Source organism: Vitis vinifera, chromosome 7 (genome assembly GCF_030704535.1).
Source record: "Vitis vinifera cultivar Pinot Noir 40024 chromosome 7, ASM3070453v1".
Taxonomy (NCBI): Eukaryota; Viridiplantae; Streptophyta; class Magnoliopsida; order Vitales; family Vitaceae; genus Vitis; species Vitis vinifera.
This window is the reverse complement of record NC_081811.1, coordinates 10,523,219-10,544,642: the sequence shown is the minus strand read 5'-3', so window position 1 is coordinate 10,544,642 and position 21,424 is coordinate 10,523,219. Positions and strand designations below refer to the sequence as shown.

The 21,424-nt window shown below is 30.0% G+C and overlaps 1 protein-coding gene across 2 annotated transcripts; it reads right to left on the bottom strand.

The window, feature by feature from the left end:
* Positions 1–268: 268 nt before the first annotated feature.
* LOC100247719 (uncharacterized protein At4g13200, chloroplastic) lies at positions 269–5,728 on the bottom strand. 2 transcript variants are annotated; one of them, XM_002267336.4, is made up of 3 exons: positions 5,349–5,728; positions 2,033–2,187; positions 269–608 (listed from the first exon to the last, which is right to left on the bottom strand). In XM_002267336.4, exons 1-3 carry the CDS (start codon positions 5,551–5,553, stop codon positions 381–383), a joined length of 588 nt encoding a protein of 195 aa, XP_002267372.1. In that variant the 5' UTR covers positions 5,554–5,728; the 3' UTR covers positions 269–380. The 2 variants fall into 2 exon arrangements, with proteins under 2 accessions (XP_002267372.1, XP_059593994.1); XM_059738011.1 differs by having other exon boundaries at positions 269–640; positions 5,349–5,703.
* Positions 5,729–21,424: the final 15,696 nt, after the last annotated feature.

Genomic DNA, 21,424 nt, shown 5'->3' with positions numbered 1-21,424 from the left:
TTTCTTTTTTCTTTTTCCTTTTTTTTTCTTTTTTATTTATTTGTTGGTGTAATGGTCATAAACTCCGTTGGCAATTGGGAACTTTTTGTCATAATTGATGACCTACACTTGTGCTTCAGGGCCTTACAGCCCATGAACATATCTCTATTATGGCAACAAAGCTAATCTGCTCTGAGGATCTCTCTCTCCCATTCATCTCATGAACAAAAACTTGGCTTTAAACAAAAGAGAGCCTGCACAACTGAAAATTTCCACAAAGCACATGCTATGAGACTATAGAAGCCTGCAATCACTCATTTATTTGAAAACACAATAGTTGCTGTGATCCAAATTCAGTACAACACATAAAATTGTAAGACACACCAAACCCAGATGGAAGTTCACTCCTCATTTGGCACGCCTAAAACAGGGTCCTCGTTAGGGGGACGAGGGCTATTTGGGTTAGACAGCAAGGGTGAATTTGCAGGGGTTTCCGCACTGGTCGTTGAAGCTGTTGAAGTAACACTGTCAGTAGCTGCTGTGGTAGACTTGGGAATGAGTCCTTGTGCTTCCAGCGCCTCACGGGCTGCTTTCTCTTTGGCTCTCTTGGCCCTTTCCAACACCTCGTCCTGGGTATAATTTGATTCATAAGGTATTGTATCTTCCACAAGAGACAAAATGATAGTTAAGCAAGCACACAAAGAAAAGACAAAAACAAGGAAATGATGTTTCCAGAGTTTTCAGAATCAACTTTTGGGGTTAGAACCAAGAAATATACGCCATGTTTAAATGGTATCAACAATGTTGGACTTCATGATTCTTACTGACCTAACTCACAGCATTTCCATTCAATAAAATGGGAAGTAATAGATCTCAAAATAACATTAATGAAATCACAAATTGAGGCATTACCTGCATTACATACCAGATTCTAAAACAATGCTCAGTTAATCCCATTAGAAAGCAAATCTAGACCCTACCTTCAACAAGTTATGAAGGCTTTAAGCGATTTATTTATAAGTTTGTTGGTTTCATGACATTTAAGCACTAGATTTAATTAAACTGCTTAAAAAAGAAAAAAGAAAATCTATAATTGTTTATTTTACCAATTCACCCTCTACAACCCTATGATAACATTCTCCACACTTTGTTTCCATACTCAACAAACACCAGTTCAGGCAAAATGCCACATGGACAGAACTCTTAAACTGACTATTGAAAAGATATCCTAAATAAATGAATTAGCTAAATCAAGTAATAAATAAGTCATTTCCAATTTTACACCCACAAGGTTAGAAGCCACATTTGATCATAGAGTTCCTCGACCCCTTTTAACCTTTCAGATACCAAGTTTTGGCCATTGTTGAGGTGAATCTCAAGTATAACTATTGCAATTCATGTTCTAAAATTTGAGGGATCTTGGGGGTGTTTTGATTAAGCTCCTTCATGAAAATTAGGAAGTCTAATCCCGAACATTTTGAACAACACTAATAGCAAAGGGCAAAAATTACCTTTATAAAGTTTGCACTCCTAGAAAAACCCCCATTGAGAGATGCAATTATATCTCTTTTAGAAGGCCTTTATTTGACAAATATTTGAAAATTTTACCAACTTGGGCACAGGCCAGAAATTCTAAGAGGTATACATGGCATTTCTCTGCAATAAAAAAAACTATCTTCAACAATTACGCCAAAAAAAGACACTTTGTTCCACCCATCAGCAACACAAGCTACCTGATATTTTTATGTCTTTGCCTGCAATCAAGAAAGTGACTTTCTTTGTTCATTTTGGGATGATACTTTCAAGAAGCCTTAAAATATCACATTCACGATACCCACCATCTTTTTCCAATAGTGAAGACACATTTTTCCTGATTTATTTTTCCAACAAATCAATGGATCCTAAGTGCCAAATTTCTTAATATAAAGTGAATTTTCTGACACTTCTCACACTGAGGTTTAAAATCAAGCTAACAAATAATGGTCAGAAAATAGTAGACAAAAAAATTTCAGATCACCCACAAAGATGTAAACGTAGTTTAACTGCTTAGGACCTGGAAGTCTTGTACTTGCTTTTGTTGCTCAGCTTGCAACCTACCAACTACACTCAGAAATTCCCCAACTGTGGATTCGATACGTTCATTCAGTGCTTCCGCCAAAGCCTTTCCCAAGAAGAAGGCATCCAGAATGCTTCTGCTGTCACTGTCACCTGCAAGATTGACCGCCTCACTTGTTCATATAGAAAAAAGGGAAGCAGTATTGAATATTTTTCTGTCAAATTTTGCTGATGAAAGATCTATGATGTAGGTTTTTAACAAAGAAATATTTTTTCAACATATTAAAGTTCCTCTTCCATCACTGCCTGTCTTTTGTGGGTCTCTGTATCTCTTGCTTTATGAAATAAACAACCACACCCCTTCTTGCCCCCAAGAAATACCAACTGTGCATAGTGAAGCTGGGAAACCAAAAATAATAACAATGGTAATACAAATTTGGAAACTATAAATGATCACAAGAAAGCTATACAGCTTAGATCAATTAAGAGGATGATAATGTAGCTATTTTAGCTCATATCCAAAGGAATTCTATGAGCAGTTAGTCTCCCAAGTAAATCTGTTTCTCCCTAATGGATTTTCTGTTCTAGAGTACTAGAGGTAGCATGATTTTTTTTATCTTTTTATTTATTTATCTATTTTATTTATTTAATGAAGAATCCTCCCCAATAGCAAGACATTTATCCCAACTGTTAGCAAAGCAAACCCCCAGGTGACATAGGCCCACCCCTCTATCCTACACCATTTGGATACCGGGAAGGCTCAAATTCAGGCTCTAGTTCATTACCAGATGGCACTACCACTGAGGCTACACCTGAGAGGCAGAGGTAGCATGATTTTGAAGACAAAAAGAAACTCTCATGGAGAGTCTCTGCCAAGTCTCACCAATTTTGGAATGGTAATCAATAACCTAAGTTTAAACATAGGGAACACCCAAATATGGAGCCAGAGTGAAGGGTCAATTGAGGCAATCGCATTTGCTTTCAGTAAAAAGGCTCGTCTAGCACTTCAACAAGCTTGGATAACATCTAGACAAGCAGAAGCAGAAAGGACCCTAGACTAGAGTTCTCCATTGTAGTTTTTATTCTTGTAGTCCATCTATCTTCTTCAGGCCTGGTTGTAACTTGTACACAACTTAGGTTGCAACCAGTTTGGTGTCCTTAGATCTAGATGCTTATTACCTCCCAAAACAAAAAAGCATGACAACAAGTACCTAAAAAGCCAAATGTTTGATTCTGTTTCAACTAATACCATCATCTGATATCTACATCTCTCACATGTATTCATTTTTGAAAGGTTTGAACATTTAATAGCTTGTATCCATTGAACGGTAATGTGACACATATGATAAATAAACAGGAACTAATCCTGTTTATAATTAATTACTGTTATAATTATTACCTTCAGCATTAAAGGTTACTTTTGGTTGGCAATTATTGCCAAAGATGGTATGAATTCTTTGTGGTGAAAAATAGGAACAGATGTAATAGCCAAAATTGAGTAAGAAGGGAGACTAGTGTCCGATAAAATCAACTTATTAACTTGACTTAATGACTTAATTATTAAGCATATTAAGTCTATTTGGTAAATTATCTTAATATTATAACTTAAAATTGAAAATGACTTTAATAAATCAACTTAATGTCTTAATAACTTAATCATAATTTGACTTAAATTCATTTTAAGTAATTAAGCATTAAGTTATACCAAACGCTCTCTGGGACAAGCTCCAGGAAATTTCTTCTTTTTATCAACTTAATGACTTCATAACTTAAGCATAATTTAACTTAAATTCACTAAGTAATCAAGCATTAAGTTTTACCAAACACTCTCTAGGACATGCTACTGGAAATTTCTTCTTACAGTAGGCATCTTATTAAGTTTTACAATGATCCTCAGAGGTACACTTCTTTTAGTACACTATTTCCTTATTTTCCTTCCTATAGTAAAACAAAATAACACCTATTGCTGATTATGTCTCCTTGCAATAGCATTGGCAAGCTTTGGACCTGCAAGGTTATCATAATCTGACCCTTTATCATCTTTCGTGGTGGCAGACTTCTTTTAGTATACTTTTTCCTCACATTTTGTTGCTATTAAAATCTGAAAGTGCATCTACTGCAGACTGCAGCCCTTTGCCAATTGCATTTCTCATATTCAACCTATGAGACAAGCCAAAGTCCTTCAAAAACAGAAACCATAAAATGGACTTCTCACCTTCATCCATCTTCTCCATCTTGTTAATGGGGCCTACTTGTCGCCATCATTTTTTTATTATAAAGTGTGCCCCCAGCACCGAATAGGTTTGCTCTTGTAAACCCTTTTCTAATTCCCTCCCAAATTCTACTTGCCTCTCACTTCCTTTCCCACCTCCTAAAAGCTTAGTAGGTTATGTTTGGTTCCAGAAAATTAGAAGGAAAATGCAAAGGAAAAAAATTGGGAAGAAAAGTATAAGGAAAGAAAAAGTGAAGAAAAATAAAAAATAGATTTAAAGTCAACAAATTATTTTTGTATACTTCTTCAAACTCGTTTCACTTATTTTCTTCTATCATATAAAGATTAAATAATTCAAAAATGCATAAATTTCTAACTAATTTTAGCTATATTTTATTTTCTTTCATATTTTCCTAGTGAAACCAAACATTCCCTGGCATTTTTTTTTCTTTCGTTAGGACTTTCGTGAACCAAACATTGCCTTAAGGCTTCAAGCTAGTTTTTATCCCTGAAGCAAGTCAATAATTGAATTGTAGAAAAGGAGTCCTGGACCATGTCTTCCACACTGTAGAGAAGTGAGTGAGACAATTCATTATCCAACAAAAGCAACCATATTAAAATGGATTAGTGAGGGGGGAAAATTTCCAAATCCCTCAAGGATGGAATGAGAATCTGACTGTTTAGATTCCAACTAAAGCATCCATTTTTCTGAAATACAAGGTAACAGATTCAATCACAACAATAGGCGTTGCACTGACCAAACCAGAATTAACCATATCCACAGAACTCCCAACTCCTTCAAAACCCCAACATAAAACAGCAAAAAATCAAACTTCCCGAATAAATTCCCAATGAAATGCCCATTAGAGTCTCAATAAACTCATCAAAAATTCTTTTTGTATCAGAACTCCCATGGAACCAAATGAAAAAAGACGAGGTAATTTAATTTGAAAAAAATTAATAAAAAAAACCAAATCAATGCTTCATGTGAGAGACCCAGATCATAAAACTGCAAATTCACACAAAAAACCATCAAAACATGGCACTTTCACCCCCAAATCTAAGAAAAAAAATTCAGTGTAGCAAAGAGGAAGATCAGTACCCGAACCAGGTGGGGGTGGATTAGTGCTGCTGTTGCACTGTACTACTCTATCCCTCTGCAACCCGCCTCCCCTACACCCAATTCCAAGGCTGTTAAATCTGAGTTTGCGATGTGAGAGGGGTTGATGGCAACAAAAAGACCTAGTCTTGGGCCTCCCTTCAAGAGAAAAGAAGGTGGGTGGTGGGGAAGCTGAAACCCCACTCATTCTTCTCTCTCAACTCTCAACTCTCAACTCTCAACCTAAACACTATGGATTACAGAAATTGGGTGCAACTGGCAACTGCAAGTCTGCAACTTGTCAGTTGTCACATGTTTATGATGGTGTTTTCTTGTTTTACCTGCTAAAATCCTAAGCACTATGCTAGATATTTGTGATTTAGCATTCTTTCTTGTTGGACCAATTATTATTTTTTCGTTTTTATTTTATTTTATTTTTTTGGAAAAAAAGGGCAAAATAAAAAATAAAAAAGGTATTCTTCGCTGAGAAAATTATAGATTTGCCAAACTCCCCAAATTTGTTAATTTCTTTGTATAAAGGAATAGCTTATTTTTTTGTCAATACTTAGAAAATTAATAATTTTCCCATTTTATTTTTTATAAGTATTTTTTTAACCTTTTATTCTGCTTGAAAAAATTTAATTTTCTTGTTTCCTTCCTTGGTGATCAATCATCAAATTTAGGTTATGTTTGGTTCCAAAAATGGTGAGGAAAGAAAAAATAATATTAAAGAAAATGATTTTCTCATATTTAATTTTATTATAAAAAATATAAAAAAAAGTTAAATATAATTAAAATTATTATGAATTTTATATATTTTAAATTACCTAATATATATAGAAGAGTTAAATAAGTAGAAAAAGTTTAAAGTAGTATATAAAAATAATTTATTGACTTTAAATTTATTTTTTCTTTCATTTTACTTGTTATTTCTATTTTTTTTCCTTATATTTTTCTTCAAACTTTACAACAACCAAACATAACCTTAAAAAATTCTTTGCTTGGTGATCAATCATAAAATTTAAGGAAAAATTATGGTACAATTTATAAGGAACCAAATAATTGCTAGATTTTCTTAATGTTGATATTACCGAGGATCTTTCTTTGCTAATTTACTACCAAATTTGAGTTTTAAAAAAGTATTATATCATTATCTTAATATATGATCATTTGAGAATAAATTAGAGGTTGGAAGTAAATTCTCCTCCTCTATCATATCTCAATATTTTAATATTGCACCCACTTTGTCTTTCAACGAGAACTTTGAATTCTTTAAACTTGTTAAAAGCCTCAAAATTTTCTTTTAAGAAATAAATCTAAGTCTTTCGTGTAAAATCATCTATAAAGGTCCAAATATATTTGTTATGACCAAAATATATAGCTTTTTTGGATCTTCCAACTTGAAAAGAATTCTTTTGTTGTTTCCTAAGAAGACATCCTTCACATGCACGATCTGGAATATTAATCATAGATAATTTATTACCATATTCTTTTACTCTAACAACTTCAACCCACCAAAATTGAGATGATCAAACTGAAAATGCCAAAGCCAATTGCTATATTCTACTATTGCCTTCAAACTAAATAAAGTTTTTGGTTGAAGAAACATAGGAAACATCATATTCTTTGTCATATGTACTTTTGCAATCATCTTCTTATTTTTATCACTAAGGGTGCAAACTCCATTAAAGATATTAATGATATATTAGTTTTCTATTAATTGTCCCAAACTTAACAAATTTCAAAAAAGATCTAGAACAAAAAATACATTTGCTATAGTAATATCAGTGCCATCTTTAGAATATATTTTAACATTACCTTTGCCCATAATTAAAACTTTGGATTTGTTTCCAAAATTAACATCACATCGGATTGATTCATCTAATTGTGAAAACAATTCTTTCTTTCCGCACATGTGGTTACTACCAGGGATTAAAATATCGAGTATCGGAGCATCTCGGCACGATATATGGAAAAGAAATATTGGTTCCACGATATTTTATCAATTTATCGTGAATTTCACCTATTTCTCGATATTTATTAGCATTTTATCAATTTATCTCCAATATATCTAGATATTTTGGGCAGTCAAATGTAGGTCAACGTAGTCAACACACGATCAAACTTTTTAAAATGCCTTCGATTTCCGTCGTGGGGGCTCGAACCCCAGCCAAACCACTAAGGCAAGTTTGCCCCTTAATATATAGGCCGCACCAAATATATATAAAGTCAAATTCATCATATAAACATAATTTTTTAAAAATGTTTTAAAGAACAAATTAATTATAATTATTTTATAATTAAATAAAAAAATTTCATCTATTTGAATACCAAAAATATAAAAATTATCGTGACAATTTTCTTCATAGTGTTTTTAATATCATTAATATATTAATTAAGTATTAAAAATTATACATATATCATCATTTATTTTATATTATTCAATATAATTAAATTAAATGAATTATAATTTTAATATTAAATATAATTTAAAATTAGACATATTATAATCAAATATCACAATATTATTATGAATAATATTTTATATAATTTAATAATAAATATATACTTATGAAATTCATTTTTTTTATTAGCACATACAATATTATTATCAAATATAATAAATTATATTATACATATATCAATTTATTGAACAAACAAATTTAAAATATCTATTATATTTCTAATTTTATTTTTAAGTGTTTTTTCTTATATTTCTATAATTTTTTATCAATTTTAGGTTCACCGATGTAATTACCGATATTTTCATCCTTGGTTACTACATCCTATATCAAGATATCAAACATCTTGTTGATCTATATTTGATGTTGTCACATTACAGGCCAATACCAAATTCTACTCTACCTCGATGATGTTTACTTGTTCATCTTGTTCATTTTGCAATTTTGCTCAACATTCTGACTTATAATGTCCATACTTTTTGCATCTAAAACATTGTATGTGTGACTTATCTTTAGGTTTAGAAGTGCTAGCCCTTTCTTTAGAAGAATTTGTGTCACCATTTTCATCTTTATTGTTGAAGTTCTGTCCTCTTCTACCTCTGCCACGACCATGGTCTCTGCCACCTTGTTAGCCACCATGACCTCCAATAGATGCTTTACTCTGCAAGGCTTGTTCCAACTTTGTAGAGTTGATTCTCTTATTCATTTGTTGTTCATGTGAACACAATGAACTCATCAACCCTTCAAATGTGAGAGTGAAAATATCATTTCTTTCTTCAATTGCTACAACATTATAGTCGAATCTTGCACTTAAAGAGCGCATAATTTTCTCTATTATCTGTTGATCATCAAGCTTCTCACCACTAACCCGCATCTAGTTAATAATAGTTTGTACCTGATCAAAATAATCTGAAATAGATTCAAAGTCATTCATGCGAAGAGACTCGAATTCACCTCTTAATGTTTGCAACTTCATTCACTTGACATGTTCATCACCTTTGTATAATTTTTGTAGAGTAACTCATGCCTCTTTTGTTGTTTTTGCCTCTAAGATTTTCTCACCTTTGTATAATTTTTTATCTTTCTTTTGAAAATCTGTCAATGAATCTTTCTACTCCTTTGATAGTACCTTAAATTATTTTGAATCAATCACTTCATTGTAACCAATATTCATTAGATTCCATAAATATTGAAATCTAAATAAGACACCCATTTGAATACACCAATTATCAAAAATTTTACCTGTGAATTTTGGGAGTTGATGATGAATTGAGTTATTATTTGTAACCATAATTTCATCAACAAGATTGCAACTTTCTTGTGATTCTACACATTCCTTGGTATTCTAGCTTTGATATGACATTTCACCTTCTCTAATCTTCTAGCTCTGATACCAATTGTTGGAACCCACACAATTGAGTATGGATAATATTTTTGCTAAAATAATAAATTTATTGCATTCTCAAATTTAACATAATAATAAGTCTATTTATAATAAACTAATTATACTTGTAATAGAACTTCAATTCCTATTAAACTAAAAGTCCTAATTAACATAGGAAACCTAAATAAATAATAATTCTTAATATTTGTTTAATTTCTACACTTATTCTAATTTGACTTTAAATTGAATTATAATTTCTGCAAAATAAAAGTAGAAAAATTCTAAGAAGGGAGAATCATTATTAGGAACCATTTCAAATTGGTAAAAAGTCTATTCACCCTTCCCTCTCTTTATATGTAATCCATAGTTGAAATTCATTCATATAAATAAAAAATATTTGAAAAGATGAAAAAAAAAACAAGTTAATTTTAACGAACTTTTATTCTAAACAATGTTAAAAATTTATTTTTAAAAACCATTCTCCAAAATTATTTTTTTCAAACGTTATCAAACAGATCCTACCATTCCCACCTCGCTCCCAAAAGTGGCAACCGGAATAATAATTATTTGACGACAACGTGGACAAAGAATGAGAAGAGTGATGAGACAATTTTGGGACAAGACTGCGAAAAATCCAAAAACATGACAACTCAATTCCAGACGAGAATTTGACCTTCAATTAGCACGTTTTATTGGCTGATCCTGATCTACCTACTCCAACACTATTGCATTCAACACAATGAAAAATGAAAATTAATGAAAGACAAGGTTACATCTGCAACAGTCTCGGATTGGACTACCTTGAGGTTTGGAAAAATCTACATGGGTTTTCTTGGGAAATTTGATCTATTTGGAAAATATTATTTTTCTTTTAAAATAAAAAATAATTATTAAAGCATTAAAAACAGGTTGAGATTTATAAAGTTAAAATTCAAAATTATATATTCACCTACTAATTTGAGGGATAGAATGGGGATGCAAATCAATTTGCAATTTGAAAAATATATATATATATATATATATATATAAACACTTACACTATGTTTGGTATGAGGAATAAAAATAAATATTATATTTCAATAAGTATTTTATTCCTTTTCTCTAAAACATAATTTAGAGAAGCTAAATAAATGACAATGGCAATGGATGTAGAATGAATATGAACATTAACTTCTCTAAAATAATAATATATAAAAAATTATGAAAATTTTATTTCATTTATTTTAAAAATACATTTATTTGAATATAATTAAAAAAATAAATTGGAGTAGGCAACACATGCAAAAATATTCATCTAAGTATCTATTTGGAAAATGCTTTTAAAATAGTTTTTTTACTCTTTAAATGCAAAATAGTGTTTTACTGTGTAAAACACATTTAGTATAATTTTTTGAGAGAATTTATTCTAAAAACGGGTTATCTTTAGAAATAAATTTAAAATATTTTTAGCTACCTTTTAAGAGTATTTGCTAAGATGTGTGAAGTCTAATTATTATCCTAAAAGTTAGGGTATTTTAAGTTGGGGTATTTTAGAGATTTTATATGTGTGATTTGATTACCTTTTTATATTATGTTTTGGTAATCAACTTTATGAGAGAGTTTTTTTTTTTTTTTTAGGTTTTGAGAGTGATAGAAAAATACAAAAAGAAAAACCTAATGGTTGAGGGGTTTTGGGATTCTCTTATCCTCTTTTTTCATCACAATGAAAATGTGTAACGACGACAAGTGAATATAACTCTCACATTGAGAGTGAACCACTATTAATCTTGTATGTTTTTTTGTACTTTATTTTTTGTATTGGTTTATTATCGAAAATAGGATTAAAGTGTATTAATTCTAATAGTATTTCAATCAATAATTAAAAAATATGAAAAATATTTAAAAAAAATACATAAATTACACAATAACTTAGTAAAAAATAATTTAAGAAAACTATTTTTAGTATTTAAGTTCATAATCAAAACTTTATTTATAAAAATAATTAAAAATTATTTTTTAAAACCGTTTTCAAAAACTAGTTTTAAAGAAGTCCAGCAAATCCCAATTTTCTTCGTACATCCCATTTCCAGTTTGGGCTCAAGTTGGAGATATGTTTAAATTATATTAGAACTACGGTTTTCCCATTTCAATTTTCACATCTTGTTTCTAATCACAAATTTCCACATTCTGTTTCTATTAGTCTAATCATATCTGCCTATAATTCCTATATTTGCATCCTTAATTTAAGGCTAATTGCTTTTTCAAATATGGAAATATCCTTTCACAATAAGACACAGCCCACTTGATAAATTCCTGCTTTTTATTTTAAAGAAAGGTTTTTTCAAAAGCAAACTAAACAACAAATTTGAACAAATCCGTATGGGGGTATTAAATTGATGTAGCGAACAAGTCTGTCATATGAAATGGACCCAGCCCAAAACTATGACCATGGAAACATGAAGACCCTGGATTTTCTCTTTTCGAGTTTCTTGGCTGCCAATCATGGTTCCACTTCCACCCAAAAGGTGCTGTTTGGGAAAAGGGAAAATTTGCCCTGTTGTTCATGCATAGCCATGCAATAAGAGACCCACCCAAAATGTATTCCTTTCTCATTTCTTGAGAAAATTTTGGTTTTAAAAAAAAAAAAAGGAAAAAAGGTAAGAAGAAGAAGGAGCGAGGTTGGAATTGGATTGATTTGGACAGCAATGTGGGATGGATTGATGAGAGGGGGGTGTGTGAATGAAGATGGAACTTTTTGTGAATAGAAGCACGTGTTTAATTTTCTTTATCTTTTATATTACAACCAAAATCCAATCAAAAATCTGATGTTGGTTGTTAATAATGACCAATCCTCAACCCATATATTGCACTTATGCTCAAGGATTTGATTAATGATATTTTAGTATGAATTGAAGCAACCAAATTTCACAATTCTACTTTCCTCATTTTATAGATTAAGTTGGACACAAATTAGATTAAATTGATGAATCAAACTATCTACTAAAAGCATTCCAAAATTTTATTTAATGTGTATTAAATTCGATGAAAATGAAATAATTTAAGTAATTAAATTAGATTACCTTCATATACTACATGAGACTTCACAAATAAGAGATATTTTTCTTTTCTTCTTTTATAGTGGTTATTTGAAATCTATCCAAGGGTATATAATTTAGAATTAATTAGTTAAAAAGGATTAAATAATCTTATATTTGTGAATATAATCTCTTCCATGTTTTTTTTTAAGAGTAACTCAATTTTAATATAAATGTCCTTAACTATTTCAAATATTTATATGTAGGTTTTTAAAAAATATGTTATTTTTATAGAAAAGAATAAGGGCATTTTTGTCCAAATATGGTCAAAAAATGATGAAGGGTTAGGTTTCCAAAAACGGGTTTTCAATTACTCTTTTAATCAAATAACCCTATAATTTAAGCCTAAAGAAGATTTACAGGAGTTTTTTGAATTCCCGATTGCTTAGAAATGTTAACTAAGAGCCTCCATTTTGTAAGTATCGACCTAATGAAGCGAAGTCAAATAGATTGTGAAACACTGATCAGTCCAACCAATTTTACTCAAAAATCAAGTAAAGCTTTGCATCATCAATGACAATTGAGAAATTTATGAAATTTGATTAAAAAAATTAAACTAATGTAATTATTATTTATTATTAATTTATGACGTAAATTCTAGATAAGAAAAATAGAGAATATAGAGAAATTTGAAAAATAGCATATTTAGCAAATGGACATATATTTGTATTTTGATCCTTCCTTGGAAGATATGTACATAGGATACGAACATATGTCTCACCTTTTTCAAATTGGGAGGAGGATACATTATTTAAATTTGGTCTACTTTCTCATTGGTGAATGTAGACATAACACCATTACCATACACAGATAATTATTAATATCATATTTGGTATGCTGGGAATGTTTATTTTCGCATTCATTGTCATATTTGGATGGACAATGAGAATAGAATAAAAAGTGATTTCAAAACAGATGAAATTTTACTTACAAGTAAAATTTCCATTCGAGGAGGTATTTTCATTCTTTAGTAAAAACACTTTTCAAAAAAATAAAAAATAAAAAATAAAAGTTTAGATAAGTTGTTTTTAAAAATATTCTTTTTATTTTGATTTTATTAAAAAAATTGTAAATTCAATTTATATGATATTAATTAAATTTAATTCAAGTGTTGTTAAAAATAAAAATAATTTTGCAATTACAAATAAATTAAAATATTATATATTATTTAATAAATATGAATAGTAAAATTATAATAAAATCATAATTTATATTTTTTATAAATATTATAAATATATGGATATTAACATCTCATAAAAGCATAATTGATTTATTTTGCTAGAAATAAATAATAATAATAATAATTCAAAATTAATAATTGTTAATACTATTTTATTTTAAATGAATTTAAAAATAAATAAAGTTTTATTTTTTTAAGGTATAAATGAGCCAATTTTTTTATTACGTGCTTACATGTAGTATTTAATTAAAGCCATGGTATTTGGAAAATTTGTATTTAATTTATAATTAATTAATCATCAAAGCAATGGTATTTGGAAAATTTTTATTTAATTTATAATTAATTAATCATGTTTTTTGGGTTTTAAATTATTCTTAAAATCAGAAAATTCATTAAAAAAACTTTAAAAGTTTATTTATTTACTTATTTATTATCCTCATTCTTGTTATTTAATATTGAAATAGAAACAAATAATTATTCCTACCTAACATTTCTATATACATCCAAACATAAAAATTATAACTACCAAATTTATTTCTATTTAGGGAAAAATAAAAATGGAAACAAAATATCATTCTCATCCCTCATTCCTATATACTAAACATGGCCTTGGAGTTACCATTCTAAGAGTTCAAATTTTTGCTCTTTAAAAATTAATTCTTTTCATGTAAAAAATTTACCCTTTAAATTATTTATTTTGAAAACTTTCAAAGATGATCATTGTTCTTTTCAATTCCCTCTTTAAAAAAATGGTGACTAGAGAAAAAAAAAAAACAATATGGAAATGCTCTTTGTACTGTTTTTGTATATTGGACTTTTAGTAACACATGGGTTTGATACACATAAGGAAAACCTATTCTAAGTAAATGTTGATAGCTTGCTATTTACAACATATATAGTTCAATTTTTTTTGCCTTGTCTTACCTTCCAAATCACAATTAACATATTATAGAATGATTCATTTTCCTTTAATACTTGCCCTCAAGTTGGAATGTGAATATCAAGAACTCCCAACATGTGATTTGACAACCATTTGCCTCATTTTTATGAATATGTCGACAACTTGTTTTCCTATTTGCACAAAAGTCATTTCAATTTTGCCATTCTAAATTCGCTCATGGACTATGTGGCAGTCCAACTCAATAGGGCCTATATTCGTTGTCTACTAAAAATCTAGACATTATTGTTTGTTTCTTGCTTTTCCAAGACACAAGTGTTTTTCCAAGGAATATATAGTACCTTACGACTGATTATTGCATTTTTGGGCATCCAGCCCAATCCACATCATAATAGCTGATTAATTTCAATCGACCATATGACAGGAAGAATAGTAATTGCTCTAGTGCATCTTTTTGGTATTGAAGGATGCAATGCATGACATTGAGATGTGGTCTTCCTGGTTATTGCATATACTAACTAAGAGTGGATACAAAATATGTGATTTTTAGTCTTATGATGGTAAGATAAATTAATTTTCCAACTATCTTACAATAATGAGTTGGGTCCTTGAAAAAATCACCATCAGTTGGAGTTAGCTTCAAATTTGGTTCCATTGGGAATTTAGAAAGCTTCACACTAGGTAAACAAACTTTTTATGATATATCTAAGGTATATTTTTATTGGAAAATGGAAATTCTAGCTCTAAAGCATACAAATTCGACCCTAAGAAAATAGTCCAAAGGTCCAAGGTCCTTAGCCCGAACACAAGTGCTTAAGTGCTTCTTAAGGTCACTAATTACCTCTTCATTGTTCCCTATTATAATCATGTCATTAACATATAGTAATATGGTAATGAAAGAATCACCATGAACCGTTTGATTGTTTGAAGCCAATATTTTGGATTGTAAAAGAGAACTATGAAACCAACTTTGAGATGCTTGCTTGAGGCCATATAAAGATTTATTGAGTCGACATACAACTTGCTCGCCCTGTCAATAAAAACCAAGTGGGGGATGCATGTAAACTTTCTTAGAAAGTTCCCCATGTAGAAAAGCATTTTTAAAGTCTATTTGATGGAAACCCCAATTTTGAACAACGGCATCGATCAAGAGGAATACACAGTAATAAATTTGGAAATTATGGCAAAGGTTTCCTTGTAGCCAATGTCTTCACATTGCATAAACCCTTTAGCAACTAGTTGGGCTTTATAACACTAGACGATTCCATTAGAGTGATTTGATTTTGAATATCCATTTACAATCGATAAGATGATGATCAGAAGGAAAAGGAACCATGGTCCATGTATTGTTGCCTATAAGAGCATAGAGTTCTGTTTGCATTACTTTAACCCACTACAAGGAAAAAGATATATGGTGACATTTATAACAAGTCACCATAAACATAGGGTGTCACTACAACATAGTGTCACCTTCTCCACTGACACCATAAAGGGTATCAATTGGTGATGTATTTGGAAGTGACACCAAAGTAGATAAAGGGTGACGCATTCGGAAGTGACACCATATATTTATAATGATGATAAGGTGTCACATTAAATGCATCATCTTTGAGTTATGATGTCACATTAAATGCATCACCTTTGAGTTATGGTGTCACATTATTGTAAATTACTGTGGAAGAGATGATTGTTTTTACTAGTAGATTTTTCTAATGCTTATGAATTAACAAGTAAGATTAAACTATGTATATTTTGTCCATAAATATAACAATCATATTACATTTAGCTCATTTTTCTATAATGTTGATGGAATAACTTGTAATACATTGATCATCTAATAATATTTGTATATCAAATGTTAAGATAGTACGTCCAACATATCAAACCCATCAAAATTAAAAAAGAAGAGTGACTACCTACCAAAACATGATTTAGAAATGTTAAAGATCCCAAGATTCATGTATACCTCCATTTCATAAGTATAAAACCGACTAACTATAAAATGACATAAAAGTCGCATCTAAAAATCTAAAATTCTCAGTACCAATTAAAGTAATGTTTATGTCACACAACGTATGACATAAGAGTTGCATTTAAAAACCCAAAATCTTGTTGCCTTCTTCTTTCTTTTTATTCTCCATTCCACCATCCCAAGACTATATAACTGCATTTCATAGTTTAATGAGTTTTTATAGATTTTATTAAAGAAAATAAATATGGATCGATGTTATCATAAATGAAAAAATCTAAGAACGTTTTTTATTTTTTATTTCAAATAGAAACATTGTTCAAAGAATAAGCAGTACTATACAATACCTATGGAAAAATTCACATAGTAGCTAAGGGATTCACCATGCATGGTGATCATGATGCATCAACATGATTCATGATTAGTTGTAGCACAAAAGTAGCTCATTCTCCCCTAATTTCATCGAATTCTACTTGAGAATATGTTTTTTTTTTTATCACCAAACTGAAATTAAATAAGAAAATAATATTAAAATGCATAACATGTGGAAGCCTAAAACTATGTACAATTCATTAAATAAGTAATACCTTTGAAGCAATAATTGTAGGATAAAAAATTATCTCTTTAATGAATCTCATAACAAAGTAGCCACATTTGAACCCTCCTTCTTGTCTTGGACACTAATCAATCAATTATAAAATAACATTAGTACTCATATATGTAAATAGTGCAAATGCATAAGTTGAATGTGTAAAGAAAAATTTTGGATGTCACCTGGACTAGTTGCCAAGATGGCTCCCTCTTAGATGTTTTCTTTGTAGATATTCAAAGAGCCCTATGTAAATAAGTTCAATTAATACATTTTTAAAATAGGTAAATGTTATATGTTTTAATATATAGAAATAAAAAAAAATGTGTTTGAGGTGAATGTATTTTTTTTTAAAAAAAATAATAAGAAGATCTTACATGTTTACAATATCCTTTAAGTCTTCACATGGTTTGTGATGCATAGGGTCAAGATAGTGGACTATCATTTTCCTTGGCTCAATCACTACCAAGACCCAATGAAAGCTAAAACATTAAAAACAAAAGTAGCATCTAATTAGAAATATAAATCAATCATAAAACCTCAAATTAAAGTATAATATTCGTCACTTACTCAAGGTTGTAAGCCATGAAAACACATTCAGCATCTTGGCACTCTATTAAGCTTTTTGACAACAATTGTGCTCTTTTCTCTATTTGAGGAGTACTAAAGTCTGCTTGTGATATTGTAAAAGGATTAACAAATATAAATTACGATTCCTTTTTGGCAATATGTAGTTGATCATGCATGTGCCTATTATATTATCAAAACACCAAAATAAAATTATCATTAGTCATATCCAATTTCATTCAACATGGGCAACTCATATTAAAAAAAGAAAAACAAATGAAAATCAAAGGTGCACACCATAAATAAAAGGAGATGCGATTTGATGACACCTCTGAAGATGAAATAATGTATTCGCAATCCTCTCTAGATATATATGTTTGAAATTCGACACCAAATAGTGAAATGGGTAGCTATATTGGGTATGTCTTCTCATTACTAAAACAACCATCCACAAGTTTCTGAAAATTTTTAATGATAGAATGATTTTGAGGCTTAGATTTTCAAATAATTTGACCTCACTATTTTTTTCTTTCCTTTATCCAACACCTATGAAAATGAAAGGAATGTTAGTAATATATACTCCTAAACAATAAAATACCAAGTTACAATCAAATTTACTACAAGCATAAAATGACATACCCGAGGATGTTTAGTTTTAAGTATGACAAGGCTTGTTGGCCAGTCAAGCTCAAAGCCAATAGCATCCCCAATATTGATAATCTCATATGGATTTGGAAATGGGAGTCGAGCATCTAGCTTGTGTGTAACATTTATTACAACCAACCTATTTGATATTTTTTCTTCTATAAGTGTATCGATTGCAACAACATTTCCTTTTCTTTCAATTGTTAATTTACATTTAATTACCTTCAATACAACAAATAATATCATTTACATAGGCTATGTATCACTTATATTAATCTTGTATTATTAGTAAGTAAATGCATACCTTGCGTTTTAGTGGTGATTCTGCAGGTTGGGACTCTTCCATCATTTTAGACATTGGTTTTTCTTCTACAACTGGTTGTAAAACAAGTTGTTATCTCATGTTATTACTACCCATATCAAAATAGAGTGTGAGGAGAGACATAGCTAGTCTTGTTACAGCATCTTGCATCTCTTTTCATACCATTTCCCATATTTCTTCTTTGATTTTTTTCATGTCATCAGATGGTTGATGAAAGTATGAGTTGGGCCTAACCAAACGGTCTTGACCTACCACACGTTCTGGATGATCAGGCTTACCCAATGCCTAACATAATATGTCATTTGGACCAGGTGGAGGTAGTCCAGTCTCCTTAGCCTTTTCTAGTAATTCTATCATACAACAAAACATATATTAGTAATAATTTGATGAAGATGATTTACATATCAATCAATGACAACCAATTCAAGATGACCAATTCAAGGGAGCTAGAAAATGAATTGTTTTAATATAAAGGATAATAGACAAATTGATGTATACTATTTCAAAATTAAATTTCAAGTTAGGCTACTATATTTGCACTAGTATAACATGACTACTCATAAAAATGATGGCATTAAGCCTCTTGCCTATTAACACCTAACGATATCATCACAAACCATAATCACATAGGCATACTAACACTATAGGCTCTAAAAGGCATAAATATGCTAACTTACTATCATGTTAATCACTGGCTCTGTAATCTTATTAAACTTTCTTTTCTTCTCACATGTTTTCTTCCATAAAACACTTCTATCAACCCTACCAATAACCCCTTCTGCTTGTAGCTATAAAAATTTTAACAATAAAACTCATTAGTTCAATATGACCAAGTTAATAAATGATATTTAAAAATTGGAATCATTTTCCTATAAACAAAATATATACTCCATTTTTTTTACCAATATTGATAACTTACTATATCCTGCTCAAAACATGCATATCCTTTTCTTCCAAGATAATGATTGTAAATGTGTTTATCACTTCTTGATTTCTGAACCTTGCGATATTCCTACAAAGTATAGACACAAAATTAGTACATGGTGAAACTATGTAAATGTGAAAATTGAAGATGTAATAAAAATAATGCTTAACATTAAAATGTTCAGAAAGTCTATCTTTAACAAATTGTCTCCAATGATCCTCTTGTATGAATGGGTAGACAGGAGGTGGCTTTTTCAGCTTTTTTAGGTCATTCTTGAAAGACAATATATATTTCTTTGTCAACTTGTACTTAAAGGTTCGAAACTTGATGCCCATTAGTATGAAACAATTCCTCTTGGATTTTTTATTCACATTAAAGCTTGTCTACAAAATAGCAACTCATGTTAACTCGTGTTAATGAATGTAAATAATAATTATATATTAAAGCTATTGATATACTTACTGTGATCAAATCCCATAACTTCTCCTTAGTCTCTTTAGGGACTTTCCTCCAACTCTCAATAATTATTAGCACATAGGTTCTAGTTATTGTACCAAGATAACTACTTAGTTCAACTGAATTTTCCCCAATGTGACTACCAAGGCTATTGGATTCAATCTTGAGCTTTATCCCTTTACTTCGATCTTTTGCAATATCTGGTTTCAATGTACTACCTCTATGCTTTATTTTTGGCATTTCCTCTTCTTCCGGATCCATATTTATGTGAAAGATATCAAGTAAATGTGCAAACCACTACTTCTCTAACAAACCTATAAAATGACTCAAAAGCAAGATTAGCATAGCCTTGCATATATTTCCTATAATTAAATTGGTCATGTATAAATATATTTTTTGAAATTTTCTTTCAAACTTTGTCTTGTTTTTTGATTTCTTATCAATAATGAAGAATTTTTTTGTGAGGATAATAATAAAATAAATTAGTGCATGGTTTCAATTATGATTTATAGTTTTAATGAAAAAGAAATTTAGGAATGAAAGTTTCAAGTTATGTGAGCATAAAATCAAAACATGATAATAAAAAATAATATAAATCTAGTTCCATGGACAGCAAAAAGATAGTTGAATGAAGATTGAAATGGTACCTTTGAATAACATAAGTTTATGATGCATGAAAGAAATTTAAGATTATCAATATATATATGTATATATTCATGAGTTGCACATTAGCTTAGCTTCTATATATTGCTCATGATATAGATATATATATATATATATATATATCATGAGCAATATATAGAAGCTAAGCTAATGTGCAACTCATGAAAACTAATAAGTGAAATGCCTTATTATATCTCATGTCAAGGGTACAATATATTATTTAATTATTTTCAATCCATATGCCCTCATAGTCTTCCCTCATGTATATAGCCTATGATTCATCTGTAGCATCAAATGATTCTACTTTTAGCATTAAACTTATAAAGGGGTGATGTTTCATGCAATTATTGATGAAGTCATCCAGTCCTTCCATGTTTTTGAAATCTTTTGGAGAAATTGAGAGAACTATTGACCATTTAGGATCAAGTTGGTCTTCAACATAGAAGACTTGCTTGGCTTGTGATGCTAAAATAAATGGATACGATTTGTGAACTATTTTGGAGAAGTCAACTAATGTGAACCCAAGTTCATCAACTTTTATACCATTCTTGTTGTCAACCCAATCACACTTAAAAATTGGAATTGTGAACATGTTGTAATCAAGATCCCATATCTCATTAATGACCCCATAAAATCAAAGTTCACCAAAAATTGGGTTCTTATCCTTAGAATTGGCAATTTGCATAGTCCCTACTAAAATGCTAACACCACTATTTTGGGTGACCCATGTCATATCGCGTTCCTTAGTATGGTAATGACACCCACTAAGAATCTATCCAGGATATTTGACCACCTAGTGAGTAAGGTCATGTGTTAACCACTTAAGCGTGTTGGGAATATCTTGCCCGTTATGGATAGCCTCTTCAATCTATGTGTAATCAAAACATATTGGAAACTTGTGATTTTTTCAACATATTAAAATAATTTCTGAAAACTAAGAGATTA

Excerpts from the sequence above, each read along its gene's own strand:
- LOC100247719 (XM_059738011.1), bottom strand. The coding sequence starts at position 5,553 with ATGAGTGGGGTTTCAGCTTCCCCACCACCCACCTTCTTTTCTCTTGAA. Across the intron at positions 2,188-5,348 it reads TCCACCCCCACCTGGTTCGG|GTGACAGTGACAGCAGAAGC; the intron begins GTACTGATCTTC and ends TCAATCTTGCAG. Across the intron at positions 641-2,032 it reads AGCAAGTACAAGACTTCCAG|ATACAATACCTTATGAATCA; the intron begins GTCCTAAGCAGT and ends CTCTTGTGGAAG.